General features: G+C 43.8%; 1 protein-coding gene across 1 annotated transcript in view; it reads left to right on the forward strand.

The window, feature by feature from the left end:
• Positions 1–19592, forward strand: part of nphp4 (nephronophthisis 4) — a gene marked incomplete at both ends in the record, with an annotated part of 904050 nt that overhangs the window by 80572 nt on the left and 803886 nt on the right. The window contains one exon of the mRNA XM_084333446.1: positions 18033–18208. Within this exon, the coding sequence (XP_084189572.1) occupies positions 18033–18208 (176 nt within the window). The remainder of the gene's footprint in view (positions 1–18032; positions 18209–19592) is intronic.

Consider the following 19592-nt stretch of genomic DNA (forward strand, 5'->3'; position numbering starts at 1 on the left):
TCTGCTCTGCGTGGGACGCTGCCTTCTCCCGCGCTGCGTGGGACACTGCCTTCTGCTCTGCTCTGCGTGGGACACTGCCTTCTCCTCTGCTCTGCGTGGGACGCTGCCTTCTCCTCTGCGCTGCGTGGGACGCTGCCTTCTCCTCTGCTCTGCGTGGGACACTGCCTTCTGCTCTGCGTGGGACGCTGCCTTCTCCTCTGCTCTGCGTGGGACGCTGCCTTCTCCTCTGCTCTGCGTGGGACGCTGCCTTCTCCTCTGCTCTGCGTGGGACGCTGCCTTCTCCTGCGCTGCGTGGGACGCTGCCTTCCTGTGCTGCGTGGGACGCTGCCTTCTCCTCTGCGCTGCGTGGGACACTGCCTTCTCCTCTGCTCTGCGTGGGACGCTGCCTTCTCCTCTGCTCTGCGTGGAACGCTGCCTTCTCCTCTGCTCTGCGTGGGACGCTGCCTTCTCCTGCGCTGCGTGGGACGCTGCCTTCTCCTGCGCTGCGTGGGACGCTGCCTTCTCCTCTGCTCTGCGTGGGACGCTGCCTTCTCCTGCGCTGCGTGGGACGCTGCCTTCTTCTCTGCTCTGCGTGGGACACTGCCTTCTCCTGCGCTGCGTGGGACGCTCCCTTCTCCTGCTCTGCGTGGGACGCTCCCTTCTCCTCTGCTCTGCGTGGGACACTGCCCTCTGCTCTGCGTGGGACGTTGCCTTCTCCTGCGCTGCGTGGGACGCTGCCTTCTCCTGCGCTGCGTGGGACGCTGCCTTCTCCTCTGCTCTGCGTGGGACGCTGCCTTCTCCTCTGCTCTGCGTGGGACGTTGCCTTCTCCTGCGCTGCGTGGGACGCTGCCTTCTCCTGCGCTGCGTGGGACGCTGCCTCGCCACAACAGCTTTTCTCTATTCACACAAACAGTGTTCATCCAGCCCCTGCAGTTTGAAATTCTCCCCCTTTTTGGATTCATCATTAGTGACTCATGCATGTAACGTTGTCATGGAACATGTCAGTGGGATGAGTGACATTATCTTGTCATTGGAAATAGGAGACTAAATTAATGTGGATAAAAATCAATATCAAGCTTGGAGGCTTTGTGGACACATTGATGGATAAAACATTTGTTTCAGGGGAGTCTAATATGTGGAAGACATCTCGCCTGAATCTCAATGTGGCTTTGTTGCTAGACAGGTACAGGAAAAAGGAGAAAACCGCAAAAACCTGTAAATGGTAAATGGCTGCATTTGAATTTGTTCCTCACATTTTACCCATTCACTCACACATTCACACACCGATGGCGGGAGGCAACTATGCAAGGTGCCAACCTGCTCATCAGGAGAAATTCAACACGCTGCCCGGGAGGAGCGAGAATCTAACCGGGATCCTCCGGATTGCCAGACGACTGCTCTAACTACCGAGCCACTGTCGCCCCCCCACTGACCTGTACCTAGTGTTCATTAATCTGTCCAAGGCCAAACGGAGAACTGCTGTGGGAGGTACTCTGGAAGCTGGAGTGTTGGTGGCCAACGATCTCCATTCTTCAGCATGGGTGCTTTTTAGCCCCAACAATTTTTAACCGCCGTCGCTCTTCTCTCTCACAAATCTCTGGATCCCACAGATGGGTTACAGATAGATATATGCGTTACATAGATACAGTACAGACTTTTAATATCTGGCAGCTTCATGTCACCATCAAAACCACCAACAACATACCCTGGAGTATGCTCCTTGCCCACTCTCACCTGAATCCCTACAGCTAAATGTGTTTGCTTTGCTTCCATATACAGCGCCATTGGTCTCCAGAGCAACATTGATTGATTGATTGAAAATTTTATTAACAGATTGCAGAATGGGTACAATACAGTACAGCTCAATACACACAATTGTTAACCCATTCTCTGCCACGCTTATATCCATCGCTGTTTGATCTCTGCCAGCACTGTAAGTCTATGGAGATGTTCACCTTCTTTGCAGGGTTATAACTTTTTAAATTGTATTGCTAAATTGACATTACTATGGCCCATTCAACATCGATTATCTATCGTTCAGGATGTAGGAACGTTTTACTTTCATTCACACATTCATACGAAAATACCGTCTAGAGTATAAATATGTTTTTATCGTTTTCTGCAGTATTTCCCAGAACGTGAGATATAGGCACAAATGCATATATTAGATCATCAAATGCAGTTTGATACCGATCGACGCTATATTAAAAATTTCAAATGTACATGGTCCTAAACGGTATGACTGATCATGCGCGGGTGAACGGAGGGGGGGGGGGGGGGGGGGGGATGGGTCGTTTATAATTCCGTGATAGTCGTTAGATGCTTCATGTAGTATGGGTGATATATTGATCAGAGCAGTTTGTATCGAAAATGATAAACAAAAACGCTGAAACTCATGTCAGTCTCCTCGTACCGTTGGGCGATGAGAGTGGAGCAAACAGATCCCAGTTATGTGGTGGGGATCGATGCGATCCATTTCCGGTTTGTATATTACTAATACACGCCCAAATCATGTAGATTATTGAGTTATGGCAAAGATCCATATCCACGGTGTGTGTATTGAGTCCCGCGACGATAAACGAGTGGCCGGACGGAATAGGGAGACGCACCGGGATCACAAGAGATCCACTTCCGGTTGCAACTCGCCGATCAGCCACCAGGTGGCAGAATTGAAGCGTTGCAGAGTTGTGCTGGCTCACACAGCATCCGACAAGGCTCTGTGAGTGAAATATGAATACCATGGCGAAAATATGAAATTATGATCAGAATCACGTCGTATGCCGTTATTGGCAGAATTCGCATGAACTTGAAACCCGTTGGCGTTATTGGCGGGGAAAGGGTTAAGGGGATGCAGACCAGAGAAAGACTTTTGTCTGGTTTACATCAGGGTCCCCCATTTTCAATTCATCATAACATACATGACATACAGATAGACTACTGTTACATCTAGACATTTATAACATAATGAAATGTAGACCAATCACAGCCACTCTTATTGTCTGGGACCAAATACGGCCACGCCCCATTCCCAGTAAAAAGTGGGAATCTCTAGAATGTCTTTTGGGCGCCGGTGTTTACGGAAGTGCCTCTCAAGGTGATGCTACACAACACTTTCTGTTGTCAGTAGATGGCAGCATTGGTTTAAAATTAAAAGGTGAAAATGTTGAAAACTACAACAATACATTTCCCAAGAGCGTTAGCACAGGTCACAGGTCACTGGGACAAGTCTATTCTTTGACGCGATCTGAACAGCGGTAAACTATTAACGCGACCTCAGTACAGTGACCACGAATGGTAAACTAATTATCTTAACAAAAGTGCATCATTAGCATTACGTTTGTTGTCTAAAGGGAAACAAAATTGTTCAATTTAAGATTTTAAATGCTATCCGCATATAAAGGACAAACAAAACATTGTTAATTTGTAAGAAACCCCAATGAAAACGGTGCAGGGTAAGTAATATTCGCTATTGTTATGAAAATGTGATAGAATCGTATAAAAATGTGGACGCACTTGGTCACCGTGACGTTACCAGATCTACAAATATACAGTACTGTTTGTGAGTACAAAAAGAGTCTAAAAAGAGAGTATATACATTTGAGGGGGAAGAAACTGTACATTGGAGGAGGTGGGGTGGGGGGGGGACACTGTACATTGGAGGTGGTGGGGGTTGGGTAGGCGGGGAAACTGTACATTGGAGGGGGTTGGGTTTGGACATTTACAGGGGCCAGTTTCGAATTGCAGTCTCCCGTAGGTGCTCTTTTAGAGAGGTTTTGAAGGTGGGTAGTGATTCACATTCCTTTACAGCTGTGGGTAGGGCGTTCCACATTGTTGTGGCATAATTGCGAAACGTGTTTAGTCCCTTGTTTGAGCCGAATCTGGGTTTAACATGATTTGTGGAGCTCCCTCTGGTGTTGTGGTCGTGGTATTCACTTTGGGAAGTATTTTGACATGTACATGGGTACCTTAGTGGTGTAGTGTATCTTGTAGACCACGCCCATTGCAAGTTGCTGTACTCTGTCGTCTACTCTAAGCCATCCTAGGTTGTTGTTACATTCAATCCTAAATTGACTTGCCCTAAGGCTTGAGCAGTCAGGAAACTATGGCTCATTTCCCTGGGAGGCCTTGAATGTAAGCAGGTGGACACAGGAAAACGGACAAGTTTTTTACCAAAAGTAACTATATTTATTTGCAACTACTAGCTATGAACAAAAGAATGGGGAGCTGGGTGCTCCAGACTCCATAGTTCAGGATATAAATAAAGTAAAGCACATGGTCAAAAATAGAACAAAGCAAAAATGGACAAACAGCTAAAAATTGTGAAAAGGCAGTGTGAGCACAAGTGAGCTCTTCTGGTCAGGCTCTGGAGAACTGTGACGAGCGACTGTGACGAGAGACAGCTGCGAGAGAACGAGAGACAGCTGCAGACTGCACTCTGGCCTGCTTACATAGGGCGTGGTGCCTCAATCACCACACCTGTGGTAAATTAGAAAAGCGGCCATTTTAATTACAAGAAAAAAGACAACAGAAAGAAACAGTGTCAATCACAACCACCAATTAGTGACAACACACTTCAACCACAATGTGAATATGCACCACAGACAGTAAGTATCCCTCCACCATGTCAAAGTAATATGCAACACCCCCACACCAAAATGTATGTTCTTCTCCCAACTATAGTCCAAAGAAACCATCACCAAGAGAATGAACATAAATAAATAAGGGGATACTTACCAACCTTACCTATATAAAAAATTATGCAACTACACATACTACATACTGTATGTGTAGTGCCTGTACTGTGTTGAGTGTGAATCCCGGTCAAGACTAAGAGTCACACTCAACTGTACACCAAAAAATATTGTTGTGATCCACAAATTGCTATGGGCCACTACTACAGAGCGACAATGGGTCGGCCCCTGTCGAACACGACATTCAACTTTGTCGAATGCTGGGGGGGCAGGTGGCGCACGGAGATTACGTTCGTCACCAACACCGGGAGACACTGGATTCGCCTGTTTGAATCCAGCTCCCGGCGTTGCTATCAGCTTGGCTGGCCTCTCACACTGATACAATTGGCTGTATCAGAGGGTGGGAAAGCTGAAGGGTGGGTCCTGGGCGTTGTGGACAGCGACCCCTACAGTTCGGTCGGGGCGCCTGCTCAGCAAGGGTTGGAACTAAGGAGAGATAGTGTGGCCTCCCACACGCTACACTCTCCCCGGTGAGAACCTGCGCGGCCAGGTTGGCCTGCCGGCAGGCTGCACATGCGTCGGAGGAAAGCATGGGACAGTCTCCGGTCTCCCGGACCAACAGTAGGGGAAAGTATGCAACAACCAGGAAGGGTGGGATGGGAGAAAAATCGGGAAAAAGGAGGGGAAGAAAGATAATAAAAAAAAAAAAAAAAAAAAAACGTTGTCGAATGCTCCCCACTGTGGAACATTCGACAACGTTGTTTAAAACAACAAACATGTCCCAGACTTACGGGCTCATTACCATCCAAGATGGCGTCACAAAAATTAGCACTGTCATGAACAACAATGGTGTCACACACAGTAACATTGTCAGGATCCAAAATGGTGTCACACACAGTAACATTGTCAGGATACAAAATGGTGTCACAAAAAAATAACACTGTCAAGATCCAAAATGGGGTCACTCAAAGTAACTCCGTCATGCACCAAAATGGTGGCACAAAAATCAACATTGTCCTGAACCAAAATGGTGTCACAAAGAATAACACGGTCAGGATCCAAAATGGTGGCACACACATCAACATCACCATGATCAAAATGGTTGCCACACATTATACTAGGCTGTGGAGGTTGCTGCTGTACAGGACACAGGTAACTAGGTTGACTAGCATACCTAGCATACCCAGTGCCTGTTAGAGTGTCAGTGTGGTCACGTGAACCAATATCAGAATTACTAACCGACATACCGGGACCATCACTGCTGACAAGTGAGTCATCACGAACATAAGAGCTACCGTAGAACGACTGGTAACCTAACTGTGGTCCTGTAGCATCGTCAATCACAATGGTGCCACATGAATTAGAATCAACAGAGATGGCGCCACATGAATTATCATCAGTATCCTCCAACTCGTCTGTGGCCTCAGCCACCATACAGGCTGGGAAGACCTCGGGATACCGTCTCGCCAGATCATCTCCTGCCACCTGAGTATCTGGCACGTATGTCACCTCCGGTTTCACTTTCCCTCCAGCCATGTAGTTTCCCAGGAGCAACGTTACTCCCTCCATAGGGTTACTGCCAGCCGCCACTCCGAGAACTGGGCCTGACACTAGGGCACAATCAAGAACAACATCATGCAGGGGTACATTCATGGTGTGCATTCTTAAGGTTTCAACAACACCAGCATTACCCAACTTATACCGCGCCAGTAATACGTAACAGTTGTCAAAGTGGGCAGGGGTGAGGTGGGTTCTAGTAGTAAGGTCAAGCAGTAGTCTGACCAGTTTGTTTTGTGATGTTTGTAATTTTGTTTTTAGCGCGTTTGAGGTGCTTTGGTACCATGAGGTGCAAGCATAGTTGTAGTACCCTTGAATGAGTGCTCCTGCCACAGTCTTCAGGGTATTCTTGTTTTCCAGAGAGGAGATCCGGTACAAGAATCTAGTTCGATGGTTGACTTTTTTTTTATTACATTGGATGCCATTTTGTCACAGGAAAGATTTGCCTCTAGTATGGAACCTAGGTATGTAATTTCAGCTTTCCTTATGACAATATTGTCACCCACTGTAACTGAGAAGCCGTCGGTCTTGCTGAGTTTGTTTTTTGAACCGAAGAGAATAGACTCTGTTTTACCCAGGTGTAATGATAGTTTGTTATCAGCGAGCCAGGTGCAGATTCTGCCGAGTTCCGAGCTGAGGGTTTTTTCAAACTGTAACTTGTTCTTGTCAGAGACCAGCAGGGCTGAGTCGTCCGCGAACAGGAACAAGTTGCAGTCACAAGCTGACGACATGGCATTTGCATAAATTAGGAACAGTAAAAGTCCTAGTATGTTTCCTTGTGGAACACCACAGCTCACTGGGAGGGGGGGGGGCAGAGTACCGTTTACCTCCACCATCTGTTCTCTCCCCTCCAAGTAGGATTGCATCCAGCTCACTGATTGACAAGCTAAAGGCAATTGGTTTTGATAGTCTATCAGAATGGAGTAATTGACAGTGTCGAAGGCCTTTTGTATGTCCAGCATGACCATGCCGCAGTATTTGCCCACGTCCACCTCTTGTTTTATGTGGACGTTCAAATAGAGAAGGCATGTGTCAGTGGAGTGGGATGTTCTGAAACCAGATTGGAATTCGTAGATTCGATTTTTTTCTGCAATGTACTTTTCGACCTGTTCGTATACAATTTTTTCCATGACTTTCGAGATGGAGGTAAGAATAGAAACAGGGCGGTAGTTGCCTGGGTCTAATTTGCTGCCCTTTTTGTGCAGGGGGTTACTCTCGCAATTTTGAAGTCTTTGGGTACGTGTCCCTGTTTTATGGAGATGTTTATTATGTGTGTGATGACTGGGGTGATGGCGGCTGCTGAGTCTCTGAGGAATTTGGAGGGGATATTGTCAGTTTTGCCAGTGGCCTTGTTAGGTTGGAGGGCGCTCAGTTTTTTGTGTACCTCAGCTGTTGTTACCATTTCTAGTTTGAAATCGAAATCGAATTGAAATAACCCCTAGGTTATTGTAGTAGGCTAGGATGTGTTCTACCCCAAAATGCCCTGAGTGGGAGGGTAGTTTATTTACCAGTGTTGTGGATGTTTATGAAGAAAATGTTTAAGTAATTGGCCACATCCAGCTTGTCTGTGATGAGCGTGTTATCTGTCTTTATGTTTATGTTTGAAAATCTGGTTTTAAGTTTTTTACTGCAGCCTAGTTGATTATTGAGTAATTTCCAAAGTTCACAGGGTTTATTTTTGTTTTCCTCAGTTTTGTCATTGATGAAATTCTTTTTTGCAGTTTTGATCATGGAGTTTACATCATTTCTTAGTCTGTTTCTTTGCAGTTTGAGTTCAGTCACGTGGGTTGGAGTTTACTGCTCGAGCTTTTGGTAAGCTTTGACTGACTTTTATGAAACTCAGAGCATTTTTTGTCTCTGGTTTTCATAGCAGTCAATATTTCGGTGTGCATCCACGGCTCAGCGCAATTTTTTACCCTGGTGGTTCTTATGGGACATGGTCATCCACACCATGTCCCACATGCCACCTCTGTAGCATTCTGTCACTCTCCTGCAACATCCATAATGACCCCAGGTCTGGCCTCTGGTCTTCCTCAACAGGAACCTAACCACCAAAGCAGCTGTGTACAAGGCAGTCTGCCTCTCCACACTGCTTTATGGTTCGGAAACCTGGACCCCTACCAGAGGCGCATAGGAATTCTAGAGGCCTTCCATTTCCGCTGCCTTCAAAGGATCCTGGGTCCTGGGAAGACGGGATGCCCTATGTGGAAATTAGCTCCACCTGTCACCAGGGAATCACTCACCTTCAGCAGCAGGAGAGGAGAATACACCTGGAGCTCCACCTGCGACCAGGGAATCACTCACCTTCAGCAGCAGGCCACAGAGAGGAGAATACACCTGGAGCTCCACCTGCAACCAGGGAATCACTCACCTTTAGCAGCAGGCCACAGAGAGGAGAATACACCTGGAGCTCCACCTGCAACCAGGGAATCACTCACCTTCAGCAGCAGGCCACAGAGAGGAGAATACACCTGGAGTTCCACCTGCGACCAGGGAATCACTCACCTTCAGCAGAAGGCCACAGAGAGGAGAATACACCTGGAGCTCCACCTGCCACGTGCACAGAGGCACCAACGTGCTGCAGGCCCCTCCCTCTCCTATGCAATGGGCCCCTGCCCCTCATGTGGCAAGACTAGTGGATCAGTCTCACATGGCTATGCACCGGCAGATCACCCCAAAAATTCCCCAAATGTGTGTACAGATGAAGCCTTTAGTTTTCATGGACGCTTTGCCGCGACGCTCGCACGGTGATATCACGTCGTTGGAATTAATTAGGAACCCAGGCTGCTGTTCTGTTTTAGGAGGCGCAAAGTCATTAGACGGACGCTACAACGCCCTACAGTACTGTACTGTATGTAACGATCTGTATATGTTTTGTTGTCTAAAATAAATACCATACCATAAATAAATACCATACCATATGTCTATATGTCTAAACCTTTAAATTACAATGACAGCTAATTGCTTAGGAATGCTGAACAATGATCCGCGTTTATGCAGGAATGGAATTTAACTATGGTTACCTGGAACAAAACAACAAGCCGACGTACGTCCATTAATGTCATCAGAAGAAAGCGGTAAAGCGGTTGTGTAAACACGCAATGTTGCTGAATAAAATTATTAACCAGTTAAAACCTGTCGAATGGAGAGCCGTACGTCGGCCGTCTAATGAAGTTAGATTTATACAGTACACTTTGACTGCTGAATTGACACGTTTAACTTATTCATTCTTTAATTCAGCAACATTAATTCATACAGTCTGTAGACATACAGTACTGTAGGACGTTGTAGCATCCTGTATGAATGAAGTCACCAGCTGTAATCGAACTGAATGCGGGAGCGTTGTGAATGCGTTGTCACCAGCTGTATGAGAGCGCCCCCGCTGGTCATTGTTACCGTTGATACGGTGCCCAAACGGCCCCCAAACAGTGGTTCCAGGACTTTTCACGGCTTTATCTGTATGTGTTCTATGTAGGGGTGGGAATCACCAGAGGCCTCACGATACGATACTATCACGATACTTGAGTCACGATACGATAGAATTGCGATACTAAATATATTGCGATATTAATATTGCGATTTATTACCTTTTTTCAACTGCAAAGTAAAACTTTGTCAACATGTTTTATCTAATAAAATAAAGTTCAGTCTGTTCATCTCACTTCAATCATTTTTATTGCAGAACATGGTATTTTCTCAAGCAGACAGATGTAAACACTGTAATCTGTGTTGCATGTATCTGACAAACTGAACTGTTTGTATTACAGTCATATTCCAACTTAACTGAATGCACATGTGTGTGTGTAAACTACTTTACTATTACAGGTATTGAAATGAACAATGCAACTTCCTTATAAAAAAAAGGTTACATTTTATTTTATTTTTATTTTTATTAAAAATTTAAATATCGATACTTGGCGTCGCTGTATCGCCAATACTACTACATATCGATTTCCCCCCAACCCCTAGTTCTATGCGTGTACGTGTGAATGTGTGTTCTTATGTATGTGTGTTATGTGTGTGTGAGAGTACGTGTGTGTGTATGAGAGAGAGTGTGTTTGTGTGTGTATGTGTGTGCGTGCACATGCACATGTGTGTAAGTAGAGCTCTAATCCAAATATGTTGGCAGCCAAAGACAGTTGGCTGGAATATTAGAGGAATTGTGAGTTTTCGAAGAAAAAACAAGCTACCTTCCAAGCAGAAATGCACATCATTCAGTATTCATGGTTTGAAAACTTTACCTCCATTCCCTTGGATTCAGTTAATCCCCTCTCTACTATAGCTGAATCAAAGGCTTGAACTGCTCCCCAAGCTGAATAAACAGTAGATGTGGGGGGTAATCCATATATTCCTATCATGTTCACCCAAGTTGGTTCCCCCTGAGCTAATGCATTGTAGTCGAAGGCGTAGAAATCCACGGTAGACAATTGGGCCTCGTGCATGAACGTTTTCATATTTCTCTCTTATATTTTATTCTCGCACAAAGCAATGAGAGGAGAAATAAGATAATCCTACATGGGATTGGTGAAACGTGCATCGACAGCCAAGTCTGTTCTTACCAACCTGAGTATGTTGATGAATTGGGTTTGATATTAAAATTGGATGTGCACGTGCCAGGCAATTAGCATGAGGAAGCACCCCAAAGAAACCTGTAGAGTGTGCAAACCACAAACCAACAAGCCACTGCAATCTGACGGGTCATGTTAAATCTAAGCAAATGAATAAAGGAGATTATTTACAGCGTTTTCTTTTAGATACAGTACTGAATTTTGCCGGACACATGCAATTTGAATTATAATGCATTTGAATATAGAATAGCCTATAAATGACCTTAGGCTTATCAAAATAAATGGTTTGGTTCCGGTTGCCGACCGACCCTGCCGATTTAGGTGCAACCCAATATAGTTTAAAAAAAAGAATTAAACATTTTTTTTTTTTTTTTTTTACAATAAAGTTTCATAAAAATCTTAGTCAAACTTTTGGTATTATGGATATTAAACATGCTGGCAGAGTACACGCATCCATGTTGTCGTGAACATTTTAATTAAATAAAGAAATTCCCTATCCATAGTCGCCGTGGGAAAAAATAAAATAAAATAAATTCCCTACCTACCCATGGCCTTAACTGACAACCAACAGGAACCAAACAATTTATTTTGTTAGGCCTTATTATGGCCAAGTTATACATTTATGGATAGGGCCAAATCTCCTCTTTCCAATGGCAGTGTTACAGTTTTTCTCAATTGCTTTGGTGCATTTCTCTGATCAGAATTAAAGTTCTCATAACTGTTAGTGCATTTCTCAAAACAATTAGTACAAACTGCAAAACCTAGTTGATAACCTGCAGAAGCGTGTAACTTGCTCAAAATGGATAGTTCATTCCTCAAAAGCAAGTATTCATGTCAATGAAAGTGTCACTGTCATCAAAATGAAAAGTCCTGACACCATTGTTTATGAACAAGATAGTCAAATGGCTTTGTCATGTTTTCATTATGACAGATAACTCTAAGTGTTTTCCAATGCAAAAAAGTCAGATATTGGTGACACTACCTGAAAATGCTCAAGACAGCACTATACACTATTTGCACAGCCATTTGAAATCTACAGTTACACATTACTGTACACACTGTATACATTGTAATATTCCCTCCTTGTTGGTCTGGGACATCAATGGTTGCTCTCTGTCCAATGGGATTTCTTCCACGCGGTCTACCTTTTGCCAGATTGAAACCCGCCTCATCAACGTATAATGTGTGCAGCGGTTCCCTGGTACACGCTTTATCCCAGAAGAGAGAGAGATAAAAACTATAAACTTTTCCTGTGTAACATAATGCATTTTGGACAACATATTGTACAGTATGAACTGTCATGTAAGTGTACTGCATGGCACTACACAAAGTAACCAGTTTACAGCACTGAACATTAGAGTATGCATAGAACACATAAATGTTTTACTTGTGCATACTGGTGGCGGATCTCCTTCACTCTGTTCCAGTCAAATGGCTACTCATTTGTCAAAGGGATCATTTGTAAATGCACATTTAATTTCCACTGAGCACTCTGTCAATTGTAGCGATTGAAACGGATTCAATATTCCCAAAGATATTGTCATCCTCTATAACAGCGCTTTGTATCTCTGTCAACCTTATGGCATTGTTTGCAATCACCATTGCACAAATGGCTTCCTCTTGTTGCGGAGTAAAAAGGGGCCCTCTTCCACCTCTGCGAGGTTGTCTTGCAATCCTATGTGGTGCAGAGTAAAATTACAGTAATGTACAGCAAACATGAGATATACTGCTTTACAGTAACCCATATTACTGTAGTGTAAAATAACAGTGCTTCCCACTTGTAAAATAATGCAGTACAGTACTATACTGTAAATATGGCAAATATTTACTGTAACTGAGGGGTACAATTCCCTGACTGTATTAAATAAGTATGGTATCATTAAACCACTACTGTCTTATGTACATTACTACTGGCCATACAGTACACAGGTATATTAGATGAACACTTCCACAATGACACGGTTCCACACAAATCTTGGTTAGAATAATATTTATTAGCAGCAATAATAGTAAATTACATTACTTTACTTAGAGTCGCGCTTGTAAGGCGAAGAATGTGCGTGAGTAAGTCAAGAGCGTAAGTCCATTATAATATTACGCAGGAGATAATGAATACCACCTGTATCTTAGGAATTATATCTATGGTACACTAGTAGGGCAGCGGGAGATACTAGTAGGGTCCCTCCGGTTGTAGGCCAGCAAGGGGAGAGGATTTGTCGGTAGCAAAGTCTGGGTCAACGAAGAATAGGGAGACTCCAGGTACAGGAGACAGTGCAATAATCTCTTGATCCGCAGACGAATAACAGCTATTCTCCGGCATGCAGCTCCGCATGGAAGAAAGCTAGCCAGCCTCAGGCGTCTTAGAGGCGGGCTCGACGTTGCTCCTCACAGGGTAAATCCCACACAATTGTGGGTGTAGACGATTCTCCGCTCCATCAGCTACAGGACCAAAGCAAATATAATCCAGCCGAAAAGGGCTATGTAGTCGTCGGGTAGGTTATCCAGTGTATATGTCCACACGGTCCTCGTCTAGGGCTCCTCGGATGAAGGCGCCAGGTTAAGCTGCCCAGCCTGGATAAGCACACTAGCTGGTACGAGGAAACGTTGGTAATGCTGGTCACTGTAGAACGGTAGCCGCACGATACACTATACATAAATAGACTATTACTGAATTAATAGAATAGGTCGAACTCGACGGTACAGCGTTAAACTCTGATACTTCAGCTATCAATTCGCACGCGGTCTCAATGCTCTATTTGGGGCCAAACGGGCCCTACTTCACCGCACGTTGTATCGTGGGTGAGGCTTCACTTGGGTAACTCGAACTACTTCTGTATTCACCTGCGCCCTATTTATACGTTAGGTGAACAAACTAGTACCAGCCTTATTCCTGTCTCGTATTCTTGCGCAGAGCCGTTCATGTCCAGGCATGTCTTTGGCGGTGACTTTGAACTAGACCTTGAGGGTATGGCAGTGGCGCCTAAGGGACCACTGTCCAATAGGAGAACGAAATATTATGGTCTGTACTAGGTAAAGGGATATTCCGTGTATATGTACAAAGAATACACAAGGGATATCGGACGATATACAAATATTATGCAATATATATCAATTAGTAAATATATATATTCGGTTTAATCTGATCCTTCGTAACATTTACTGTAACACTACTGTACACTACAATACAGTAAATCTGTGCTGCAGTAAAGCTGTCTAAATGTAAAATGTAAAAAGTGACAAGTTCTTGTCCCACTGCAAGCTTCATGTATGCCACAATGGCAGTAGTGCAGTTAATTTACAGTGGTTCTCTCAACATTTGGCTGCACCCTTTGACCAGCCTCAGCCATTGTGAGGCTGTGATTGATAGATTTTGACAACTAGTTCAAAATTTTTGTATGTAATGACTCAATGAGGACTATTAGTTTTATAGGGAATGACTATTCAGCAGTCATAAGTATAGTTAATTTTGACTGACATGACATAAGCAAATGATAATGTTATAAAACAGCAGAGAATTGTATGAAAGCAATTGATGCATGTCCAAAAGCATTTGCAATTTGTTCGGAGGAATGAGAAACTGCTACTATGATGTGCACAAATGACAAAATGTTGTGGAGGTTGAACTAACCGTTATGAGAACTTTAATTCTGATCAGAGAAATGCACCAACGCAATTGAGAAAAACTGTAAATCTGGAGTTTGTCATTACCTCACATGACTACTCACCTTTTTCCGATGCAATGCACAAAGAATTCACATTATTCAGAGAAACTCTTATTTTCGATTTTTTTTTAAATCATCGGTAAACAAACATAGTGCTGAAAATATACACTTTGACTGCTGTTTTGATAGGGTTAGGGTCTTTACTCTTAGCTACATTTGAAAAAGAAACGCAACATTAATTAATACGGTCTGTATTGATCGATTTATGATGAGAACAGCAGGGGGACCCTAGAGCTTAACAGGAGCAATAGGCGGTCATTGATTTTGGGCAGAACTTCGTTCGAGATATTTTAAAAACCTTAAACCGAATTTGACAACGCCCTTTCCAATCAGAATGCCTCCAAAGCCACGCCCTGCTAGGTAGCCTGCAGGCAGCTACTGTATGTGTTAGCAGCAGGCCTTTGTTATGCGCATAACAAGCTTGTATCACTAGAAGGTTTGATAGACAGCTCGCTCATTCCAATAATTTAATTTTTTTTATTTTGGTGCCAAACGTCTTATTTTTTTAGTAGTATCGATTCCTGTTGAGATATGATAAGAAATCTAAAATGTTGCCAAAAATTGTCCGGCTGCCTATTGATCCTTTAATGAAGTATGAGCAATGGGGTCACCGGTCCAGGAAAGAGCCATCAGACCTATCAGCAGTTATAATACTCACCATTGTGTCTGCCATTGTGTATGTAATGCCATAATTGGAGATTGTCACCTCATTGTTGCAATGGTCCGCTGGACCACATGGTACACGGACAAATTAATTGCTCACACTAGAGTTCGTACTGAACTTGGTACAGTAGATCTGCCTTTGGCTTCTGTGCTCCTGAATCGTGGAACTTAGGAGCACTAGTGTTCATGGGCCGATTGAGAGCACCGGTGATCAAATAGGTCACCACAAACTGTAGGCCAATTGTTTTTAAATTGTATTTGAGTGTGTAACTTTTTAAAGGAATGAGTATTACATAGTGTACATTTCGAGTCAAAATAAAGATTGAATGAATGAAAATAGATCACCAGTGCAATTAATGCTGTAAGTGCAGAATACAGAACATTTTGTGAAATAAATCCAACAGTGCCCATTTTCGGTAATGTAGCTCAGTTTCCACCTCTGCTCTTGAAACACTACTATCTCTAAACTTCCACTCCTCTCGAAACTTTCTTTTGTTATGTGCTCGCGCTACCGCGGTGGGTTTTCTTTTTAGCGGTCGGCTTACTCCTTCCATAGTTTCACATATCTGTAACCCATTTAACGTTATTAAGCTAACGTTAGCTAATCGTCTGACATAACGTTAGCTCCCTAGGCTACAGTGCAAGCACAGTCAGGACAGAAGACTAGCGGATGTGACGGCGGTAAACAAGCCACAAATTAGGCTGTTATGTAAGACCAAAACACACTGCAGAGCGGGTCTTCTCCAAAGCGGGGGACACAGTGAGTGTGGAGCGAAAAGAACTGCTAGAATACTCAATCAGCAGCAGAGTAGTTCATTGCTGCTAGATTGTTTGTTTGTTTAATCAGTTGTAAAATACTTTAATTTATTTGTTATTTAAATATATAGATGTGTATTTGACTATTTTTTTATCAGCAGAATAGTTAATTGCTGCTAGAGTGGTTTGTTTACCCTTGTTTTATACTTGTTATTTTTTTTAAATACAATACCTTTATTTATTTTGTATTTAAATATATAGATGTGTACCTTTTTAGTTAATTTGTAAAACATATATTTTTTTAAATAAACATAACATTTATTAAAACTTTTTAAAGATATGTGTGTGACCGTGTATATAATATATAGGTTGTTCTAAATAAATAATAATAACTATTTGTATAGCACCTTTCATACAGGGGATTGCAGTTCAAAGTGCTTTCAGTAAGATGTAAATAATAATAAAGTAATAATAATACATTATTTATTTATTAAATATAAAGTTTTGATTTTTTTTTACTGAGGTAGGTCGATTACATTTTTAGAGACTAAAGTACCGAAAAAAGGTACCGTTTGGGTACCGGTATCGGTTCAAATGTGAAAGGTACCCATCCCTACTGGACAGTGACCTGCCACAGGAAACATCCCGTTAGCACCAGACAGCATACCCCAGGATCAATTAACTAAGATCTGAAGACAGTGGTAAGCATTCATCCAAGTTTTTAATCTTCAAAGGGAATTCGATGAAGTTGATTGCTTCATTTGATTCCACATTAAACGTAAAATGTACCTTTTATACCTTATACCTATTATAGCCTACCATAGGCATATGCACATTTTTTAGGCTTCCAATTTCCGATCGCCATTCGAAAAAAACGATAAGTGTATTGATCCAACGTGTATACAGTATAACACATGATCCGCGCGGCTCAGAGGCTCCAGAATGAACTCTGGTAGACCCCGGCTGCATCAGTGAGAAGTAAAATGTGATGTCAGAAATCCGTTCTCCCATTCACTTTCATTGAGTCCATTCCAAAAGGGTGATTTACCATCTGGGAGACGATAGGGGGCGCTTTTTTCACATCTGAGCGCCGGCGGTCCCTGGATCTCCAACGGTAGGCTCGCGTGATGCAATATGATTTCAGATCGCTAATAAAAAAAAAAAAACAGAATACTTGTGACGTGGCATTTAACGGTCGGGGCGTAAACCCGAGAAAAGCCGTGAGTGGCATACAAAGTGTTAATGATGTTGGCTTTTGTGCGTATTGGCGTACGTGCTGTCTAGGGTACTCTTAAATCTTGATCTTACCCAAGAACAATTTAAGACCAAATCTGTGCGTACGCCTGATTCATGCACGAGGCCCGGTGTTCATAATGGATTCCTCCTATTGTCCCTGTTGCTCTGATGCCAAGTTGATTTAGTTCCAATCATTTGGCAAAACAAGCATTCGTCCTCATCTCTGCATAGCACACATCCTCCTCTCTACATTCACATCAGCGCAGGTAGATCACTGTGCTGAAGGGTGCAGGCAGAACTCTCAATAATGTTCACAAACTGGAATATGTGTGAACAGTGCACAGTACAACTAGTAATGATGAGTAGTAGTGCCAGGTGACATTATTTACTGTATGTCTCAAACTATTTAGTGCCCTCCTGCAATCTCAAATGCATGCATGCACGCACGGCTGCACGCACACACACACACACACACACACACACACACACACACACACACACACACACACACACACACACACACACACACACACACACACACACACACACCTACACACCTACACACACACACACCTACACACCTACACACACACACACACACACACACACACACACACACAAACACAAACATTGGGATGATTACTGTACTTGTAAGGACATTGTATTGACTTGCATTTATTATCTGTCCTTCGCCCCCTTTTCAACCTTAGTCATATCGATCTGTTGTGAGGAGATAAAACGTACCAACATGTTCTGTGTCTCGATAAAGCAACCTTCATAATCATATACTGTATATTTCTTTATTTCCATGCTTTGCGCTGGACCATTCTTCACTCCACGTGTCATCCGCCCACCTTCAGGTCCTGTACTTCCACACATCCCTGCGTCTGCCCAGCGTGATGGCAGCGGTGGAGCTGGTGGAGCTGTCAGTCAGGCCAGACGGCTCCCAGCAGGCCCTGGGACGTGGCTTCACTGTCCTGGAGCTCTTCCCCGGCAAGGCCCAGCCCCAGCCCCAGCCCGCCGACGGGGACAGAAGGTGATTAGCGACGTCCTAATTACAGCAGCCAGGGGTTAATGAAGTTTCTCATCAAGTCACAGGTGAAGGGCTGGTACTGCCAGAACCGCCCCCGCTAGCACCCAGTGGGTCGCCTTTTTGAAGGAAGGGAGCAACAGATTGTTGGCACGCTTGTTTTTTTTTAAATGGTAGAATGTAACTAGTAGAATGTGGGTGAAATGTGTGATAAATATTTTTTTATTACGGTTAATTACTTATAGTAAGTATAGTAATAGTGGCTGGGGTGTGGTGAACATGTGGTTCTAAAAATGAAGAAATGGGACGGTTTCTCTAGCTATTATATGCCAGCGTTATCTTTCTTTTTTTTGTATCCACTTTTTCTCCCATTTTCTATTTTTCTCCCATCCCAATTTTCGTATCATCCAATTCAACCCTCCCCTGTCTTTGAACGTTGTTTCATGCCTCCCACAAGCCGGCTGCAATGTGGACTAAGTCATACATAGCACGAGTCCCCTCCTATACTCGAGGTAACAGCAGTCACATGTTTCCACCTGCGCGGCTCGATCTTTCAGCGTCGGGGTCTGGGCTTTGGAGGGGCCCCGCCCCTGTCGCTTCCTGATTCTACTGCGCAGGCGCACCAACCGACCTGTAGGAGTCGCTGTCCACAATGCCCGATCCCCACCCATCAGTTTCCCTCCCCCTAATACTGCCAATGTGTATTAGTGCGGACGACGAGCTAAACTGAAAGCAATGTGGAGCCCAGTCTACAGTATTCGTGGTGAGCACCTTGCCCACTGCACCACCGCCAGCGTTATCCTTCAATTATTTTTCATTAGTTACCATTCAATCATCCCACTACATCTCCACTGCCTATACTCTACGCTCTGTTGCCCATACCGTACCAACTCTGAACTCTGTTGCCTGTCCTCAGTTTATACCTATCTATTGCCATCACTGTCTACAACTGACTCTACCCATATAACTCTGTATGATAGCCATGTACAATAACACTGTATATATTGTATATATACTTAGGGCTGGGCGATATAACGATATAACAATAATTATCGTGATATATTTTAATAATCGATATAGAAAAAATATATATAGAAGAAAACAATATATATATAATCTTTTTTTTTGGACCTGCAACAGGGCAGTTTTTTTTCCTTTTTTTTATAATTTTTTAGCATTTTTACAGCTTTATTGGTCACGCAGGACCGACAGAGGAGAGGGCGAACGGGAGGAGAGGTGGGGGAGACATGCGACAAATAACGACAGGAGCTGGGATCGAACCCGGGTCGGCCGCGTAGGTGCGCGAGGCACTATGGTATGCGCCACGAGGGCGCCCCTACAGGGCAGTTTTAAAACCAGAGACAGTGGACAGACTTGTCTTTCTTGCCTG

Source organism: Notolepis coatsorum, assembly GCF_963971535.1.
Source record: "Notolepis coatsorum genome assembly, chromosome: 17".
Classification (NCBI taxonomy): domain Eukaryota; kingdom Metazoa; phylum Chordata; class Actinopteri; order Aulopiformes; family Paralepididae; genus Notolepis; species Notolepis coatsorum.